Source organism: Bufo bufo, chromosome 1 (assembly GCF_905171765.1).
Source record: "Bufo bufo chromosome 1, aBufBuf1.1, whole genome shotgun sequence".
NCBI lineage: Eukaryota > Metazoa > Chordata > Amphibia > Anura > Bufonidae > Bufo > Bufo bufo.
In genome coordinates, this window is record NC_053389.1 from 568,002,608 (window position 1) to 568,020,180 (window position 17,573).

At 46.8% G+C, this 17,573-nt stretch overlaps 2 protein-coding genes across 5 annotated transcripts in view; one reads left to right on the forward strand and one right to left on the reverse strand.

The window, feature by feature from the left end:
• Positions 1 to 1,741: 1,741 nt before the first annotated feature.
• Positions 1,742 to 9,042, reverse strand: MEIG1 (meiosis/spermiogenesis associated 1). 3 transcript variants are annotated; one of them, XM_040415743.1, is made up of 3 exons: positions 8,927 to 9,042; positions 3,495 to 3,692; positions 1,742 to 1,888 (listed from the first exon to the last, which is right to left on the reverse strand). In XM_040415743.1, the coding sequence occupies exons 2-3, from the start codon at positions 3,651 to 3,653 to the stop codon at positions 1,760 to 1,762; spliced, it is 288 nt and encodes a 95-aa protein (XP_040271677.1). In that variant the 5' UTR covers positions 3,654 to 3,692; positions 8,927 to 9,042; the 3' UTR covers positions 1,742 to 1,759. The 3 variants fall into 3 exon arrangements, with proteins under 3 accessions (XP_040271677.1, XP_040271678.1, XP_040271679.1); XM_040415744.1 differs by having other exon boundaries at positions 8,721 to 9,036; XM_040415745.1 differs by lacking the exon at positions 8,927 to 9,042 and adding an exon at positions 7,855 to 7,901.
• A 51-nt stretch (positions 9,043 to 9,093) lies between these two features.
• Positions 9,094 to 17,573, forward strand: part of DCLRE1C (DNA cross-link repair 1C) — a 50,328-nt gene continuing 41,848 nt past the window's right edge. The window contains exons 1-4 of one of the 2 annotated variants that reach the window (XM_040413143.1): positions 9,094 to 9,255; positions 14,700 to 14,751; positions 15,963 to 16,047; positions 16,213 to 16,272. In XM_040413143.1, the coding sequence (XP_040269077.1) occupies positions 9,147 to 9,255; positions 14,700 to 14,751; positions 15,963 to 16,047; positions 16,213 to 16,272 (306 nt within the window). In that variant the 5' untranslated portion in view covers positions 9,094 to 9,146. Of the gene's footprint in view, positions 9,256 to 14,699; positions 14,752 to 15,962; positions 16,048 to 16,212; positions 16,273 to 17,573 lie in introns of those variants that run through there. The other variant, XM_040413144.1, reaches the window with a different exon arrangement.

Below are 17,573 nucleotides of genomic sequence, written 5' to 3' on the forward strand. Positions count from 1 at the left end.
ATGGTGATGGATCATGTAATGACCGGAGTGACGTCACCACAGGTCCTTTTCCTTCACACAGCAAAGAAGACAGAAGAGAAGCCGGGCTGCGCGATCAAGTGGACTAAGGTGAGTTAAATTATTTTTTTAACCCCTCCAGCGCTATTGTACTATGCATTCTGTATTCAGAATGCTATTATTTTCCCTTATAACCATGGTATAAGGTAAATTATACAATCTACAGAACACCGATCCCAAGCCCGAACTTCTGTGAAGAAGTCCGGGTACCAAACATGCGCGATTTTTCTCACGCAAGTGCAAAACGCATTACAATGTTTTGCACTTGTGCGGAAAAATCGCGCATGTTCCCACAACGCACCCGCACCTTTTCCCGCAACGCCCGTGTGAACTCAGCCTTATGCTAAATGCACACGATCAGGATTGCACTGTAGGTCATGTACATTTTATTCTATGAGAAGTTGAAATTCTCAGTGCAGATTTTTTTCAGCGCGGATTTTGACCTGCGGTGTGGATTTTAAAATCCGCAGCATGTCAATTTATTTTATTTTTCCTGAACGGATTTTCTTCATTCACTTAGTAAAATCCGCACCAAATCCGCACGCAAATCTGCACCAATTGATGCGGATTGACCGCACAGATTTGCCTGCGAACACCTGCGGATTTCAGTGCGGTTGCTCTGCACATAAATCCTGAATATGTGCATGTACCCTTAAAGGGCCAACATGCACACATCCAGGCAGTAGGTGGTTGTCCTTGGGTATTTCAGGCACCCTCCCTAGTAGGAGGTGCCAGAGTTTTAGGTTATCTAGTCTCTAGTGAACAGCATAGGTGTCATTTTCTGTCTGACCTCTGAGCACAGACTCCTAGTGGCCTGACCTGACAATAACCTGTTCTCGGATTGCCCTACTGTTGCCTGCCATGATTTCAGACTTGTCTCTCCTATAGGCTAGTACGCAGCCTGCCCTGACCTCAGCCTGTCTCCTGACTATGGATATTGCCTGACCCCATCAAAGGATAGGTGAAAACTATAAGATAGCTGAGGGTTTAAAGGGGTATTCCCATCACAGACAATGGGGTCATATTGCTGGGATATGCCCCCCATTGTCTGATAGGTGTGGGTCCCACCTACAATGAGAACGGAGCGGGCAGAGCTGTGGCTGGAGGACCCCGGATTTCCTGGGGTCCGCCCACCACCAAGCGCTGCTCCCAAAGAAGTGAATGGGAGTGTACTGCGCAAGCGCGGCCCCTGCTCCCATTCATTTCTATGGGGCAGAGGGAAATAGCCGAGCTATTTTCGGCTGCCCCATAGAAATGAATGGAGGGCGGCTGCACATGCTCAGTGTGCCCTCCGTATATTTCCTCGCTCCATTCTCATTGTAGGTGCGGATGCCAGAGGTGGGACCCGCACCTATCAGACAATGGGGGCATATCCTAGCGATATGCCCCCATTGTCTGTGATGGGAATACCCCTTTAAGGGGCTCCATAAACCTGGAGTTGCAGGTTGAGACAGCGGAGTACAAATACTTGGCTATTTCTGGCAGTCCCACGGAGATGAATGAAGGAGTGGTGCACATGCCCAGCCTACTTTCCATCCATTCATTATGGGGTCCCCACAGGGTACAGGGCCACCGTTCTCATGATCCTGTGGATAGGGAATAACTTATTGCCACCGTACACATGCGCAGACAGACGCACATTTCCACTGGGTTACTGAATAACACGAGGACCACTGGCTCAGTACAAGGTGTGGACATTTATTTAGTAGACATACACTTTTACTTTATGGACTTCTTTGTCTTCACATTCTCTGCTCTTGTTGTAGTAATAAAATGTATTGTCTTTCCTCTGCAACTTTTTCACAAATCCGGTGACCGGCCAGCGATCCACCTAGGAAAGAAAAGGAATATTGTCTCCGGTTATCAAAAACAGTGAGGATTTATAAAAATGATATCATATTACAATTAAAAAAGGTACAGTCTGTATACGCCTGTGTTTGTGCATCTCCTATTCCTGCCAGCAATATAATACCGCTGGCAACCCACAAAAGCCTCTCCGCTTTGTGCTTTTCTCCTCCTCCTGCGCCAAATCACCCCTCCCTCTTAGGAAAAAGGTGAGTAAAGATATTGCCAATTGGGCAGACACCCACGTGATGGTTGGGCCCTGTGCGCTCTCTACAAAGAAGGTGTAGAGGAAGTGGGATGCCTAAGCCGTGGAGAAAAGAGGAGGATGCAATGATCAATGGGACGGATGAAGCGTGGACTGTATACTCGCACTGTAGCAGGGAAGATGCAAGCTGGACTTATGTCTACATTAGGGTGCTATAAAATTGATTATTTTTTTTTTTAATCTCATGTTTTATTATAATTATATTTTAAATGATAATTTATGTTATAATCTAAAAGAGTTTCTCTAGCTCCGAAGCATCTTATTCGATTCCAATAGTACACCCACAAATGAAGGCTGGAGGCACAGCTCCTTTTCCCACAATATCATTGCACTGTAATTAGACGGAGCCTCGCAAGAACCTGTAAAGCAATCTATACTCGCCTGCTCAGTTTGGGCTCCTAGGATGTCCTCACTGGACCTCCAGTCCACGTCTTCTTTCATATGCTCTGCTGAAGCCAATGACTGACCTCAGCAGTGATGTGTCCGCAAGCGACACGTGACCCAGATGCCGCTTGGGAATATGTCAGCTTCTGAAGCCAGTCATTGGCTGCAGCATTGCACATGACCCCATCAGTGCAACTGTTGACAGACGGGGTTTGGAAGTCCAGTGAAGACAGATCTAAAGCTAGGGAGCAGGCAAGTATAGATTTCTTTACTGGTACCACTTGGAGGGAGGGATTTTGGACAAAGAATGCAGCTGAGAAAAGTTTTTCTCAAAGAGCTGAGTGGTTAAAAAAAAAAAAACTTAGGAAGCAAAACCTCACCTTGCTGCTCTTGAGCTGATGCTAACCAGGTCCCGGTGGGTCCACCCGAGTAAGTAAATTGAGATTTGATGGGTTAGAATGGCTTTTTAATTTTTTTTAGCAGGTTCCCTGTTGTCACACACAATTTAAAATCCTGGATAATTTTAACACTCTGAAGGACTCCTTGGTGAATACATACCAATAAAACCTGGGTGGGTGAGCGATTCGAATACTCTGGGGGTCATTTACACTACTGCATTACTCCAGAGTAAATAAAAAGGCGCAAACCGTATTTGCGTGGCTTTCCTCCAGGTACTCCGGTTTCCTCCCACACTCCAAAGACATACTGATAGGGACCTTAGATTGTGAGCCCCATTGGGGACAGCTGGATGCTAATGTCTGTAAAGCGCTGCGGAATATAGTGGCGCCATATAAGTGCGTAAAATAATTAATAAATAAACTGCAGGTTTGCAATTTTTTAGACCCCAAGAAAAGGCCGGCATGGTAATGCTGCTCGAGATAAATGACTCCCTTTGTGGATATAAATGTAAGAATACTAATGGATCTGTACACAAAGCTCTCACCATAGCCACTTGCTTTATATGCCTGTATTCCACTTCATCTCTGTAGCCAGCGGTTTGGAATCTGTACAGGTTTTCTATCTCGTCCGTCCACTGCTTTGCACGAGTCATTGATTTTGGTTTAACTTCAGAGTTGAAGGCACCAGATTCTACATTAGACATTGCTGCGAGGTTGTGGTTGTCTTCAGTCTCGTCAAATCTCTAAAGGGAGACGGGAGAAAATGCAGTAAAAACAATTCTTTTTTCCAACATTTCATTACTTTATATGAAACAAGGTTCCGACAAATAACCTGACCCAAGAGAGAGTCAAAAAGAGCCATCCCATGAATGCACATCCGACAATGAGAGAATATTAAAAATATATATAAAGTTTATTAGACACAACAACAGACACGCATTAAAAAATTGGATACAATATAGAACAAAGTGCGGTATGCAATAAAATATATGTAACCGACACACACAGGTCCACTGAATTATCACATATGTATGTATGCGTAATCAACCAGCATGTAAAGCAATACAATGAATCCCATAAAGCAAATGTAAGGTAAGACCACTAGAAATGAGGATCAAGACAGACCGACATAAGGTCAAATATCAAGAGCCAAACCTACGTAGCCAGCTGGTACAGTGGACCTGGAAACATGACAAGCGCCCAACGTGTGTCGCCGGAGCAATACGGCTTCCTCAGGGGTCTGTTGTTGTGTCTAATAAACTTTATATATATATATTTTTAATATTCTCTCATTGTCGGATGTGCATTCATGGGGTGGCTCTTTTTGACTCTCTCTTGGGTCAGGTTATTTGTCATATGCAGCTGCACCACCCTTTGCACTCCCTGAATTATTTGGTGTGCCCCCTGTCCCTTGAATCATTTATATGAAACAAGGTTCCTCGCCATGAAGTAATGAGTAACAAGGGGTTGTCCTGCCTAGGAGCTCACCAACCCAATCCTCAGAACCTGAACCCAACTGAAACACAGGTGACACATATATTCAGGAGAAGCACAATCCACATCCATAAAAATGTACAATATTTAGCAAATACCAATGTCAAAAACACAATTTAAAACATTAAAAACACATACAGTATTTTTCGCTTTATGAGACGCCCCTAGGAGAAAATTTTAAAAATATATATTTTCCATCCCACCCCTGAATCTAAACCTCAGATCAGACCCCCCCCCCCCCATGATAATCAGACCTCAGATCGGACCCCCCCAATGATAATCAGACCTCAGATCAGACCCCCCCCAATGATAATCAGACCTCAGATGAGACCCCCCCCCCCCAATGATAATCAGACCTCAGATCAGACCCCCCCAATTATAATGAGACCTCAGATCAGACACACCACCAATGATAATCAGACCTCAGATCAGACACCCCCAATTATAATGAGACCTCAGATCAGACCCCCCCCCAATGATAATCAGACCTCAGATCAGACCCCCCCCCAATGATATAGGGACCTCAGATCAGACCCCCCCCCCATGTTAATCAGACCTCAGATCAGACCCCCCCAATGATAATTAGACCTCAGATCAGACCCCCCCCAATAATAATCAGACCTCAGATCAGACCCCCCCCCCCCAATCTTCATTAGACCTGAATTCCCCGTGAATGTAAGATCGACAATATCTACCTAGGAAAGCTGAGTGACCACCAATATGGCCTTTACCAGCTGTCACCCAACTTTCTCATACTTTCAGCAGACCCCCAATATTAATCAGACCTCAGATCAGATCCCCAATGTTAAGCCTCATGCAGACGTCCGTGGAACACGGTCCGTGAGATACCAGACTGGCATTGCAGGAGCGCACGGCGTCATAGCAACCAATGTCGTCGTGCGCGCCTGCAATGCCAGTCCGGTATCTCACGGACCGTGTTCCACGGACGTCTGCATGAGGCTTTAATCAGAACACAGAGCAGACCCCCAATGTTAACCTGACCTCAGATAAGATTCCCAATATTAATAAAACCTCAGATTAGACCCCCTCAATGTTAATCAGACCTTAGATCAGACCCCCCAATCTTCATCAGACCTGAATGTTGTTTGAATATAAGATTGACAATATCTACCTAGGAAAGCTGGGTGACCGCCAATATGGCCTTTACCAGCTGTCACCCATCTTTCCCAGACTTTCATCAGACCTCCAATCTTCATCACACCTTAGATCAGACCCCCAATGTTAATCAGACCCCCAATGTTAATCAGACCTCAGACCAGACCCCCAATGTTAATCAGACCCCCAATGTTAATTAGACCTAAGATCAGACCCCCAATGTTAATCAGATGCTAGTCTCATAGACATGGCTCCCTGTAACTTTCATCAGACCTCAGATCACACAAAAAAAATAAAACTTACCTTTCCTGCTCTCACTTTTTTGGGGTAAAATTTGTCTTATGGAGCGAAAAATATGGTAAGGCTTATGGTGCACGAACGTGTGCGCTCCGTGGCCGTATTGCGGACCGCATTTGCGGATCCGCAATACACGGGCGCCGTTTCGTGGGCATTCCGCATCTGCAATCCGGAGATGCGGAATGGTGTGGAACGGAAGCACTACGGAGTGCTTCTGTGGGGTTTCGTCCCGTACTTCCGTTCCGCAAAAAGATAGAACATGTCCTATCTTTTTGCAGAATGGCCGGATCGCAGACCCATTAGGGTCCATTCACACGTCCGCAATTTCATTCCGCTTTTTGCGGAACGGAATTGCGGACCCATTCATTTCTATGGGGCAGCACGATTTGCGGTCCGGATCTGGAATTGCGGACCCGCACTTCCGGGTCCGCAATTCCGTTCCCGAAAAAAATAGAACATGTCCTATTCTTGTCTGCAATTGCGTACAAGATTAGGCATTTTCTATTAAGGCCTATTGCACACGGACGTTTTTTTTTCCCGTTTACTGGCCGTTTTTTGCGTTCCGTATACGGTCCGTATACGGAACCATTCATTTCAATGGTTCCGCAAAAAAACCGGAATGTACTCCGTATGCATTCCGTTTCCGTATTTCCGTTTTTCCGTTCCGTTTTAACATAGAACATGTCCTATTATTGCCCGCAAATCACAGTCCGTGGCTCCATTCAAGTCAATGGGTCCGCAGAAAAACGGAACACATACGGAAATGCATCCGTATGTCTTCCGTTTCCGTTCCGTTTTTTGCTGAACCATCTATTGAAAATGTTATGCCCAGCCCAATTTTATCTATGTAATTACTGTATACTGTATATGCCATACGGAAAAACGGAACGGAAAAACGGAACAGAAACGGAAACACAACGGAAACAAAAAACGGAACAACGGATCCGTGAAAAACGGACCGCAAAACACTGAAAAAGCCATACGGTCGTGTGCAATAGGCCTAAGTGCCGGCGATGTGCAGTCCGCAAAATGTGGAACGCACATCGCCGATGTCCGTGTTTTGTGGATCCGCAAAACACACACGGACGTGTGAATTGACCCTTAGAGTGAATGGGTCCGCAATCCGCTGCGGCTGCCCCATGGTGGGTGTTCGTGCATTGCTGCAGCACGGTCACGGGGCTCATACGTGTCGTGTGCAAGAGGCATAATACATCCAAAGAGTGGTACGTTTTAAACAAGACTAACAACCCTAATTAAGTATAATACAAAGCACGTGACAACGTAACACACAGTGAAATAAAAAACGAATTGCATAAATAGTGAAATGAAGAACGTAACGAGAGTAGATGGTGGTGACATCAAAATATGGGAGTTGTTCACCAAGAGGGAGATTTATCAAAATTGATATAAAGTAGAACTGGCTTAGTTGCCCATAGCAACCAATAAGATTCCACCTTTCATTTTTCACAGCTTCTTTAGAAAATGAAAGAAGGAATCTGATTGGTTGCTATCTGCAACTAAGCCAGTTTTCTTTTATATCAGTTTTGATAAATCTCCCCCGTGTGCAAACATAAATAGTGGTCTAGACAGAACATATAGTAAACACTGTGTTGGGAGAAAAAGGAGGAAAAAAATCTATTTTTAGGAATGCCCCCCCTTAACCAAAAGTGAAGAGGCAGAATCTTCTATAATGTGACATCCAACCGAAAATAAAGTGTATAATGCATACCCAGATGGGTAAATGAAGCCCACCTGCAGCGTGCCCTGTGTTCGTATTTGCACGGACTTATTGGGCACATTGGTAACATACCCCTTGTAATATATGGAGGGTTATTTTGGTGGTGCCTGCTTTCTGTTTGGGTATCAATTAAAGCACCCATCCACAGTGCTGCTGTTCCCACCCCACAGCTCCGTTCCCAGCCACTTGGTCCCGTGGCCGACGTGGCCAATCACTGTGACTGACAAGTTATACAAGTAACAAAGCTACATTAGATGTACCTTAAAATGGGGCCGTTGAAAAAATACAACTGGTCCTGCAAAAAAAAAAAAAAAAAAAAACACCCTCAGGCCTCATGCACCCGACCGTTGTTTTGGTCCGCATCCGAGACGCAGTTTTGGTGGCTTGGATGGGGACCCATTCATTCATGTGCTGTCCGCATCCGTTGCTTCGTTCCGTGGCCCTGCCAAAAAAATATAGCATGTCCTATTCTTGTCCGTTTTGCGGACAAGGATAGGCATTTCTACAATGGGCCGCCCGTTCCGTAAATTGCGGAAGGCTTCTGTGTTTTGCTGATCCGCATTTTGCAGACCCCAAAAAACTGAATGGTCGTGTGCATGAGGCCTCATAGGGCTATGTTGATGAAACAATAAGGGAATGCGGCTCCTTAAATGCAGAGATGAGGAAATAAAAAAAAAAAATCATGGCGTCCTTAAAGGGGTTGATTTTTTTTTTTTTTAGCATACTCTCCCTCCTGGGCAGTTCTGCAAAGAGAAGCAGGTCACTTCTGATTCCAGCATCAAAGCGGGGGACAGCTGAGGGCGAGGGAGCCCAGATCCAGTGGCAGGGAGCAAGTAAGTAAGTATACTTCCCTTTGCAAATCAGCCTGGGAAGGGGGGTACCAAACCACCCCCAAAAGGTGGCCAACCCCTTTAATTCCAACATAGGCCACGTCCTGAAGGGGTTAATCATGCATGATTTATTAGATGCCTTAAACGTGAACCAGAATACAAGTCATTGGATAAACTGTAACGATATGTGATGTTTCCATAGGATTGTATGATGGCCCTGAGAATAACGTTATCCCTGCCCTGCTATAAGAAGAATAACTCTCGTGTCCGGGAATTATTCGTGTGGTCTCCTTACCCAAAAGCACCGATCAGCAGCAGTTACAGATCTCCGGTCTCCTAGCGACAACTGACGCGCAGCTTCAGAAGATGAGGCCAAAAATGATTACCCTAAGTTTATGGGCGTGGCTAGCATGCCCTAGAGATGGTGGACGTTGTAACATTTCCCTGGGAAATGTGCTCTCTTCTCACTACAGTCTCTGCCTTCTAATACAAGCGTTCTCATCCAGCTCTTATCTGATTGGCTGCTGACTTCAGACAGTACAGCGCTGATTGGCTAGAAGGTCCGCTCTTGAAGGGCTTCTGCCTTAGTCCTGGCTAACAAACCACTCATAAGCCCGGTCTCCAGACTGGCTCCGCCTACTCAAGAGTCTGGTCACATGGGCATGACATGATCAGAGGTTCTTTAGCTGGCTAGGACTGTGCAGCCTCGCACTGCTGTTAACATGAGCTCCTTCCAGGGCCGGATGAAGGAATACCCGTCCATATCCATCGACAGGTTTGACAGAGAGAACCTCTCCGCCAGAGCTTACTTCCTGTCCCACTGCCACAAGGGTGAGAGTCCACAGAGCTGCATGGCCATATCATCCAGACTACAGCAGGGATCAGCTGCTGTGAAACTACAACTCCCAGCATGCAAAGTGCCGTGCTAGTCTTAGAACTGCTGGAAAAGCGAATGGAGCATTCTGGGAGTTGTAGTTTCGGAACACTTGGGAAGTGATGGCTAACCGGCTGTGGTGAAACTACGATTCCCTGCATGCTCCATTCATTTCTATGGAGTTTTACCAGGGCTGGAGTGCCAGAGGTTAGCCATGACAGGATAGGAGACAGCGATCTCATGCCAGGGCCAGGTGACAGGCAGGGATGGGCAAACTGCGGCTCTCCAGCTGTTGTAAAACTACAACTCCCAGTCTGCCTACAGCAGGGAATGATGGGATTTGTAGTTTTGCAACAGCTGGAGAGCCACAGTTTGCCCATCCCTGGCCTAGGGCACCTTTCTGACACAGGCCATAGGGGGCGCACTTTTATTGCGGGGTTGTTTTGCCCTCAGCACTCTTGTCAAGACCTGGTACAAGGGTTGTGCCACACACAGTAGTAACCTGCTCATGCCACCCTCTTATCCAGCAGGACAGTACTGGGTGCCCCCCTCTCCAGACTGATGGAAGTGTCATTGGTCAGTGTCGGTCACGTGCCATTGCAGTACATGTTTGCTCTGATAGGCCCCTGAGTACCGGACTTGGTCAGGTGTCACTGTGTATAGGTGAGTGCATTTTGGGGGTTCAAGGGGTTGTCCAGGACCTGTCCACATCTGTGTGTGGTATTATAGCTCTGATCCAATGACTCCAGTGGAGCTGGGCTGCAATACCAGACACAACCCATGGGCAGGGGTGGTGCTGTTTTTAGAAGAAAGCAGCCATGTTTTGCTAATCCTTGACAACCCCTTTAAAGGGAATCTGTCACCGGGATTTTGTGTATAGAGCTGGGGACATGGATTGCTAGATGGCCACTAGCACATCCGCAATGTCCAGTCCCCATAGCTCTGTGTGCTTTTATTGTGTAAAGGATTTTATAGATATGTAAATGAACCATAGAAGAATCCTGTCTCATCCATGCTTGAGAGATGAGTCCTGTCCCTGAGATGAGTCCAGCGTGAAGGAGCCCAGCACCGCCCCGCATCCTCCGAATCTCCTTGCTCCCCAACGTCATAAAGCTAGAGCACCGTAATCTCGCGATGCGCGAGCTAGCGCATGCGCAGTTCGTTCCCTGAGGCGGATTCCAGCACAGGGAAGGAACACTATACTGTCACTGCGCATGCGCTAGCTCGCACATCGCGAGATTACAGCGCTCTAGGTTTGTGACGTCGGGGAGCAAGGAGGAGATTCTGAGGATGCGGGCCGTGCTGGGCTCCTTCACAGTGGGTGTGGCTGGGCTCCGGAAACGTTAGTAGCCTCATTTACATTTGACACAATAAAAGCACACAGAGCTATGGGGACTGGATATTGCGGATCTGCTAGCGGCCATCTAGCAACCCATGTCCTCAGCTCTATACCCAAAATCCCGGTGACAGGTTCCCTTTAAGTCAGCTCCTAGGTTGGACAACCCTTTTAGACCATGTAGATAAAATGCTTGCCTTCCACTCACTGAATGCAGCCCAGTAATAGAACAGAGGTGTAATCGGTGGCACCAGAAGCTCTAGGGGCAAATGGTTTATACAGACAAGGGGGAGCTTGGGGAAATTATATAATATGTATTTTTTTATTTTATATGCTTCTAAAATGTTTTTAGCCGGCTGCTGACTGCCCGTTGACTATAATAATCTGAGCAGTCCCCACCCATCCAGTCCTCCTGCCCCTGCTTTATGGCACGTGACTGCTGCAGCCAATCGCTCACCTCTGCATGTCACCAAAGACGCAGGGGCCGGAGTTCCGGACTGGACCGCGCTGGAGAAAGAGGTAAGGATGACATAGTTAGTTTTATGGTTTTTATTTTAGACCACTTGGAGCATTCTCTGAGATTTTTAACCATCACTGACAAGCCTTTTAACTTTGCAAGGATATCCCTGAACATCCTGAACATCCTTGCAGAGTTAGGCCACCTTCACACAGTCAGTGTTTAAAGGGCATCTGTCGGCAGGTTTGTGCCTATGAAACTGGCTGACCTGTTACATGTGCGCTTGGCGGCTGAAGGAATTTGCGTTAAGACCATGTTCACACGTGCCTGTATTGCTTAGAAAAATGATGTTTTACTATATGCAAATGAGCCTCTAGGAGCAATGTGGGCGTTGCTGGTACACCTAGAGGCTCCACATTCTCTGCAACTACCACGCTCTCTCCACTTTTATTGACAGGGCCAGACAGTAACTGTGCTCACGCCTGGGGGCCCTGTCAATCAAAGTCCAGAGGATGTGGCAGTTGCAGAGAGAGCTGAGACTCTAGGAGTAACGGCAGGGGCGGATTGGCCATAGACCTTACAGGGAAATTCCCCGGTGGGCTGATGCCCTGGGGGCTACCCTCCTCTCTGCTGCTGACTGGGTACATAAGGGCTCTCAGCAGTAATTAACCCTGTGAGAATCGGGTACTCATGTACCCGGCCCGTGACCGCACATGCACTCCTGAATTCAGCTGCTATGGCTGCATCTCTCCTCCTAACCCCCCCTGCTCCATATCTTAATCGGAGAGACCTGGAAGAGGACAGAAGATGGCAGCTATTGGTGGCCACCGCAGAGGGACAACTTTTCGAGCAGTATATTGTGCTGCACTGTGGTATATGGTTATGATAGGACGGTATTGCTAACCCCGCCTATCTGTGTTGCCCCGCCTTCTGTCAATTTAGACCTGCCTACAACACAGGACCACTTTTAGTTTTTTTTCCAGGGCCATTATAAGCTCCCAGTCCGCCCCTGAGTAACGGGTAACGCCCCCTTTGCTCCTAGAGGCTCATTTGCATATATTAAACCATTCTTTTTCTTAGCAATGCGGGCACATATAAACATGGGACCAACACAGATGCCTTCAGCTGCCAAGGGCACATGTAACAGGTCAGCCAGTTTCATAGGTACAAGTCTGCTGACAGATGCCCTTTAGGCTACATGAAGTATGTATCCACTGGACTCTGGGGTCGAGTGGAGGGTGGACCTATAGGCGCAAAACACAACCAGAGTTCGTTTCAAACCAATAGGTTTGTTAATGTGTTTTTGGGGGTATCGTGACAAACTGCGTTTCGGGGTACTGTGGACACCTTTTTTTTCAAGGCTGTGAAAATGCTCCTGATGGTAATTGTGCTGCTTCCAGCTTCTGGCACGTGTGGCGTCCAGATGCTGTGTCAGCATCTGGACGCACTGGGAAACAGCGGATCACAGACGCGGATGACAAACGGTGCATTATCCGAGTTTTCAACGGACCCATTGGCAGAAAATCACGGAACACAACAACGGTCGTGTGCATGAGGCCTTAATCAGTGATTGTGAGCCAAAACCAGGGGTGGGTGAAAAGCATTATATCTTAATTCTGTGTAGCCTTCACTCCTGGGTTTGGCTCGCAATCACTGATGGAAATCACTGATCACTGATGTGTGAAAGCAGCTACACTCTAATCTGGCAGGAGCTGGAGCCTGTTGTCAGTGATAGCTGTGCTCCCCATAGAGAAGGCAGAGACATTTTATTGTCCCTGCCTTCCCCATTTGCTGTACACACAGTGATCAGGCAGCAATGTCACTTACTGCTTCTGTCCCAGGGGTCATGTGATTGCTGGGGGCTGTAGTCCCCCCTATAACTGGGGCTAATATGTCAGCTCCAGTTACAGAAGAAAAATAATAATATAATGTTGAATGATCCAGAGGTCTTGTATGACCTTATTGGGGCCACAAAGGATAAAAAAAAATATAAGGCGCCACCATCTCAGTGACCACAGACATATTTCCCCCTACAGCAAAATGACCATAATGGAAATGGGACATCATTTAAAAAGATATTTTTCATTTATTTTTTTTTTTTTTTACTTTTCCTGGTTTTAAAAAGGAAAAACAAAAACACACAAAAGTAAAACGCACAAAAATATAGACCCATGTATCTCTAAAAAAGATACAAAAATTATTTATATAACCGGGAGATTGAAAAGGTCTGGCATTCAAAGACACATGTGTCTGGTTAGGATAGGGGGATAAGTGGCCCAGCCTAAACTGGTTAATTTCTTTAATAATCAGGTAAAGTTGTTTTGAGGTGATTATATGCTATGTTTTTGCTGAGGTTTATGCTTGGAGACATTGAATCCCTGCCTATTTTTCCCAACATTTTTATGTGGAGGAACAATCTGGTGCAGGGGCTTCATAAATACTGTGTTTAGCATATTTTGGAATGTTTTGTACTTGTGCACATTGATAAATCTGTTGTTATTTTCATCAATGCATCTCTGCAGGGCAACTGGCGGGGGAGTGCCGGCTTCCTGCGTCTGTGGCGGGGGGGTGCCGGCTTCCTGCGTCTGTGGCGGGGGGGTGCCGGCTTCCTGCGTCTGTGGCGGGGGAATGCCGGCTTCCTGCGTCTGTGGCGGGGAAATGCCGGCTTCCTGCGTCTGTGGCGGGGAAATGCCGGCTTCCTGCGTCTGTGGCGGGGGAATGCCGGCTTCCTGCGTCTGTGGCGGGGAATGCCGGCTTCCTGCGTCTGTGGCGGGGGAATGCCGGCTTCCTGCGTCTGTGGCGGGGGAATGCCGGCTTCCTGCGTCTGTGGCGGGGGAATGCCGGCTTCCTGCGTCTGTGGCGGGGGAATGCCGGCTTCCTGCGTCTGTGGCGGGGGAATGCCGGCTTCCTGCGTCTGTGGCGGGGGGGTGCCGGCTTCCTGCGTCTGTGGCGGGGGGGTGCCGGCTTCCTGCGTCTGTGGCGGGGTGTGCCGGCTTCCTGCGTCTGTGGCGGGGGTGTGCCGGCTTCCTGCGTCTGGTCTGCGGGGGATTGTGCCGGCTTCCTGCGTCTGTGGCGGGGGGGTGTCGGCTTCCTGCGTCTGTGGCGGGGGGGTGTCGGCTTCCTGCGTCTGTTGCGGGGGGGGGCCGGCTTCCTGCGTCTGTGGCGGGGGGGGTGCCGGCTTCCTGCGTCTGTTGCGGGGGGGTGCCGGCTTCCTGCGTCTGTGGCGGGAGGGTGCCGGCTTCCTGCGTCTGTGTGTGTGTGGGGGGGTGCACAATAGGGGTGCACAACCTGCGGCCCCCAACCATCTGGTGACAGACATGTAGGTCTGTCTTGTGACTTCTCACCATGCATTTTTCATGTATTCTCCCATTAGATGGGAATCCCGTAGGTGTAACCAGACATTTATGATATATACTGTTCAATATGCCATAAATATAGTATTTCAGTTCATTACACCCCTTTAACTTTTTATTTTCGGTCCTTGGGATTCTTTCAGTCTGACAGTGTGGCCCCCAACCACTGCTTTAGAATGATATACCATCTACATGAATGACTTTTATTTTAGTATATTTGTTCCAGGTTTTCATGTTTTTTTGTCCCTTATGTAGATCATATGAAAGGGCTTCGCTCTCCTCTCTTGAAAAGAAGACTGGAGTCCTGGTATGTTAAATATTTTATGCAAATTTCCCATCTTTGTCCTAACAAAAAAGGCTATGGACACCAGTGGGGGGGATTTCTTGTTATTGCATTCTACCGTACTTATCTTGGGCTAAAATCATTTTTCCATTTGGTCTTTATAACAAATTGTCGACACTTTGTATTCTACCGTCTTCAGTTTACACTCTTTCTGAAGACTGTTCCTTCTGCTTTTCAGGGAGCTGCTCTTGTATATTAACTCCTGACAGCTCATATACACTCATTTAAGTTTAATCATAACCTAGTTTAGATAAATGTATATCTCTGCTTTTTTCTCCCTCCTGTGAATACCTATTGGTACAGGGAGGAGGTGTTATCAGTGATTGGTAGCATTGTGTGTATGTGTGCATAGAGAGATAGCTGTCAGTCACTGATAACACCTTCCTCCTGTACTGATAGCTGTTCACAGCAGAGATTTACACGTATAAATTACACATTTTACTGAATCATTTCCCACAAAACTCCTATATCAATCTGCTCAGCTTCTCCTGCTCTATAACATGGTGCTGTCAGATTGCATAGCATTTCATGGTGACAGGTCCTCTTTAAACCTTATCTGCCCAAGCCTCCAATCTATCCAGATCCCTCTGTAGTAGTATACTGTCCTCTTCCGTATTAATTACTTTACACAGTTTAGTGTCATCTGCGAAAATTAATACTTTACTATGCAAGCCTTCTACAAGAGAATTAATAAATATATTGAAGAGAATAGGGCCCAATACTGACGCCTGAGGTACTCCGCTAGTGACAGTGACCCAATCTGAGTGTGTACCGTTAATAACCACCCTCTGTTTTCTATCCCTCAGCCAGTTACTTACCCACTTACAGACGTTTTCTCCCAGTCCGAGCATTCTCATTTTATATACTAACCTTTTATGCGGTACAGTGTCAAATGCTTTGGAGAAGTCCAGATATACGACATCCATTGATTCGCCGCTGTCAAGTCTAGAACTTACCTCCTCATAGAAACTGATTAGTTTGACATGACCGATCCCTCATGAAGCCATCCTCCTTTTCACTCCCCGGTCAGCCAAGGCAAATAAGTGTCTTCGGATCCTGGTACATTTGCAGTACTGAATCTACCCAATGTCCTTTATATGCAAGTGGACACAATTTGCCATACATTCTGTATAGGGCCTAGAAATAAAATGTCTCTTATGCTTTCTATTTTCCAGTCTGAAAGTTTACCTGTACTGTTCACCAGTCACAAAGGAATTGCTGCTAACAAGTCCAAAGTATGCGTTCTGGGAAAACCGCATGGTAAGTGTTCCTCTTCATGAACGCCGCAGATTAGATGCTACTGTCCGGAGTTTTCAAAGCTTCCAGTTCTAGGAAAAAACACTTTATAGACAAAGCATTGCACTCAGATGATATAAGATGTGATTGGCTCTGCACCAACATTTACACCATATCTTTTGTGTTCAGAGGGTTATTGAAGTGGACACCCCAACACAGATTTCACTGATCGACGAAGCTTCTGGTGATGTGAGTATTGCTTGACCTCTTACTATGCACTTACTGGCAAGAAGCCCAACAGAAATGCTGTAGCTGCATCCTTAGGGTCCATTCACACGTCCGTAGGTGTTCTGTGGATCCGCAAATTGCACATCCGCAAAACACGGACACTGGCAATGTGCATTCCGCAATTCTGCGGACCGCACATCGCCGGCACTATAATAGAAAATGCCTAATCTTGTCCGCAATTGCGGACAAGAATAGGACATGTTCTATTTTTTTTGCGGAAACGGAAGCACGGATGCGGATATGCGGATAGCACATTCCGGCCCCATTGAAAATGAATGGGTCTGCACCCGTTCCGCAAAAATTTCAGAACTGATGCGGACCCATTTTGCAGACGTGTGAATGGACCCTTAAACACATGAATTCGAGTCTGGTGTGTGTTTTTTTTATTTTTTTTATATATACTTGTAAGGCCTCTTTCACACGGGCGTTGCGGGAACACCCGCGATTTTTCCGCGCGAGTACAAAACATTGTAATGCGTTTTGCACGCGCGTGAGAAAAATCGCGCATGTTTGGTACCCAAACCCGAACTTCTTCACAGAAGTTCGGGCTTGGGATCAGTGTTCTGTAGATTGTATTATTTTCCCTTATAACATGGTTATAAGGGAAAATAATAGCATTCTGAATACAGAATGCATAGTAAAATAGCGCTGGAGGGGTTAAAAAAAATAAAAAATTATTTAACTCACCTTAGTCCACTTGATCGCGGCCCGGCATCTCCTTCTGTCTCCTTTGTTGAATATGACCTGTGGTGAGCATTAAGTACAGTTACAGGACCTTTGATGACGTCACTCCTCTTTTACCATGGTGATGGATCATGTGATGACCGGAGTGACGTCATCAAAGGTCCTGTAACTGTACTTAAAGGGCTTCTGTCAGCCCACTAAACCGTTTTTTTTTTTTTTGCTTAATAATAACCCCTACACTGCGATTTATCCATACATAAGTAAAATAATAATTTTGGTTCAGTAGAATTTGCTAAAACCCTATTTTTATAATATGTAAATTACCTTGCTACCAGCAAGTAAGGCGGCTACTTGCTGGTAGCAGCCGCATCCTCCGATCCTAATGACGCCCCCTCCGCATTGTGATTGACAGGGCCAGGGAACGGAATCGTTCTCTGCTGGCCCTGCCTGTTTTCATTCAATATCTGGCGCCTGCGCCGCGGCCGTACCTATCTTCAATCGGCGCAGGCGCACTGAGAGGCGGCCACTCACTCGGCCGCTTCATCCTCAATGCGCCTGCGCCGATGACGTCACATCTA

Coding starts and splice junctions, on each gene's coding strand:
- MEIG1 (XM_040415743.1), bottom strand. CDS start 3,653: ATGTCTAATGTAGAATCTGGTGCCTTCAACTCTGAAGTTAAACCAAAA. Junction 1,889..3,494: donor ATATAAAGCAAGTGGCTATG/GTGAGAGCTTTG, acceptor TTTCTTTCCTAG/GTGGATCGCTGGCCGGTCAC.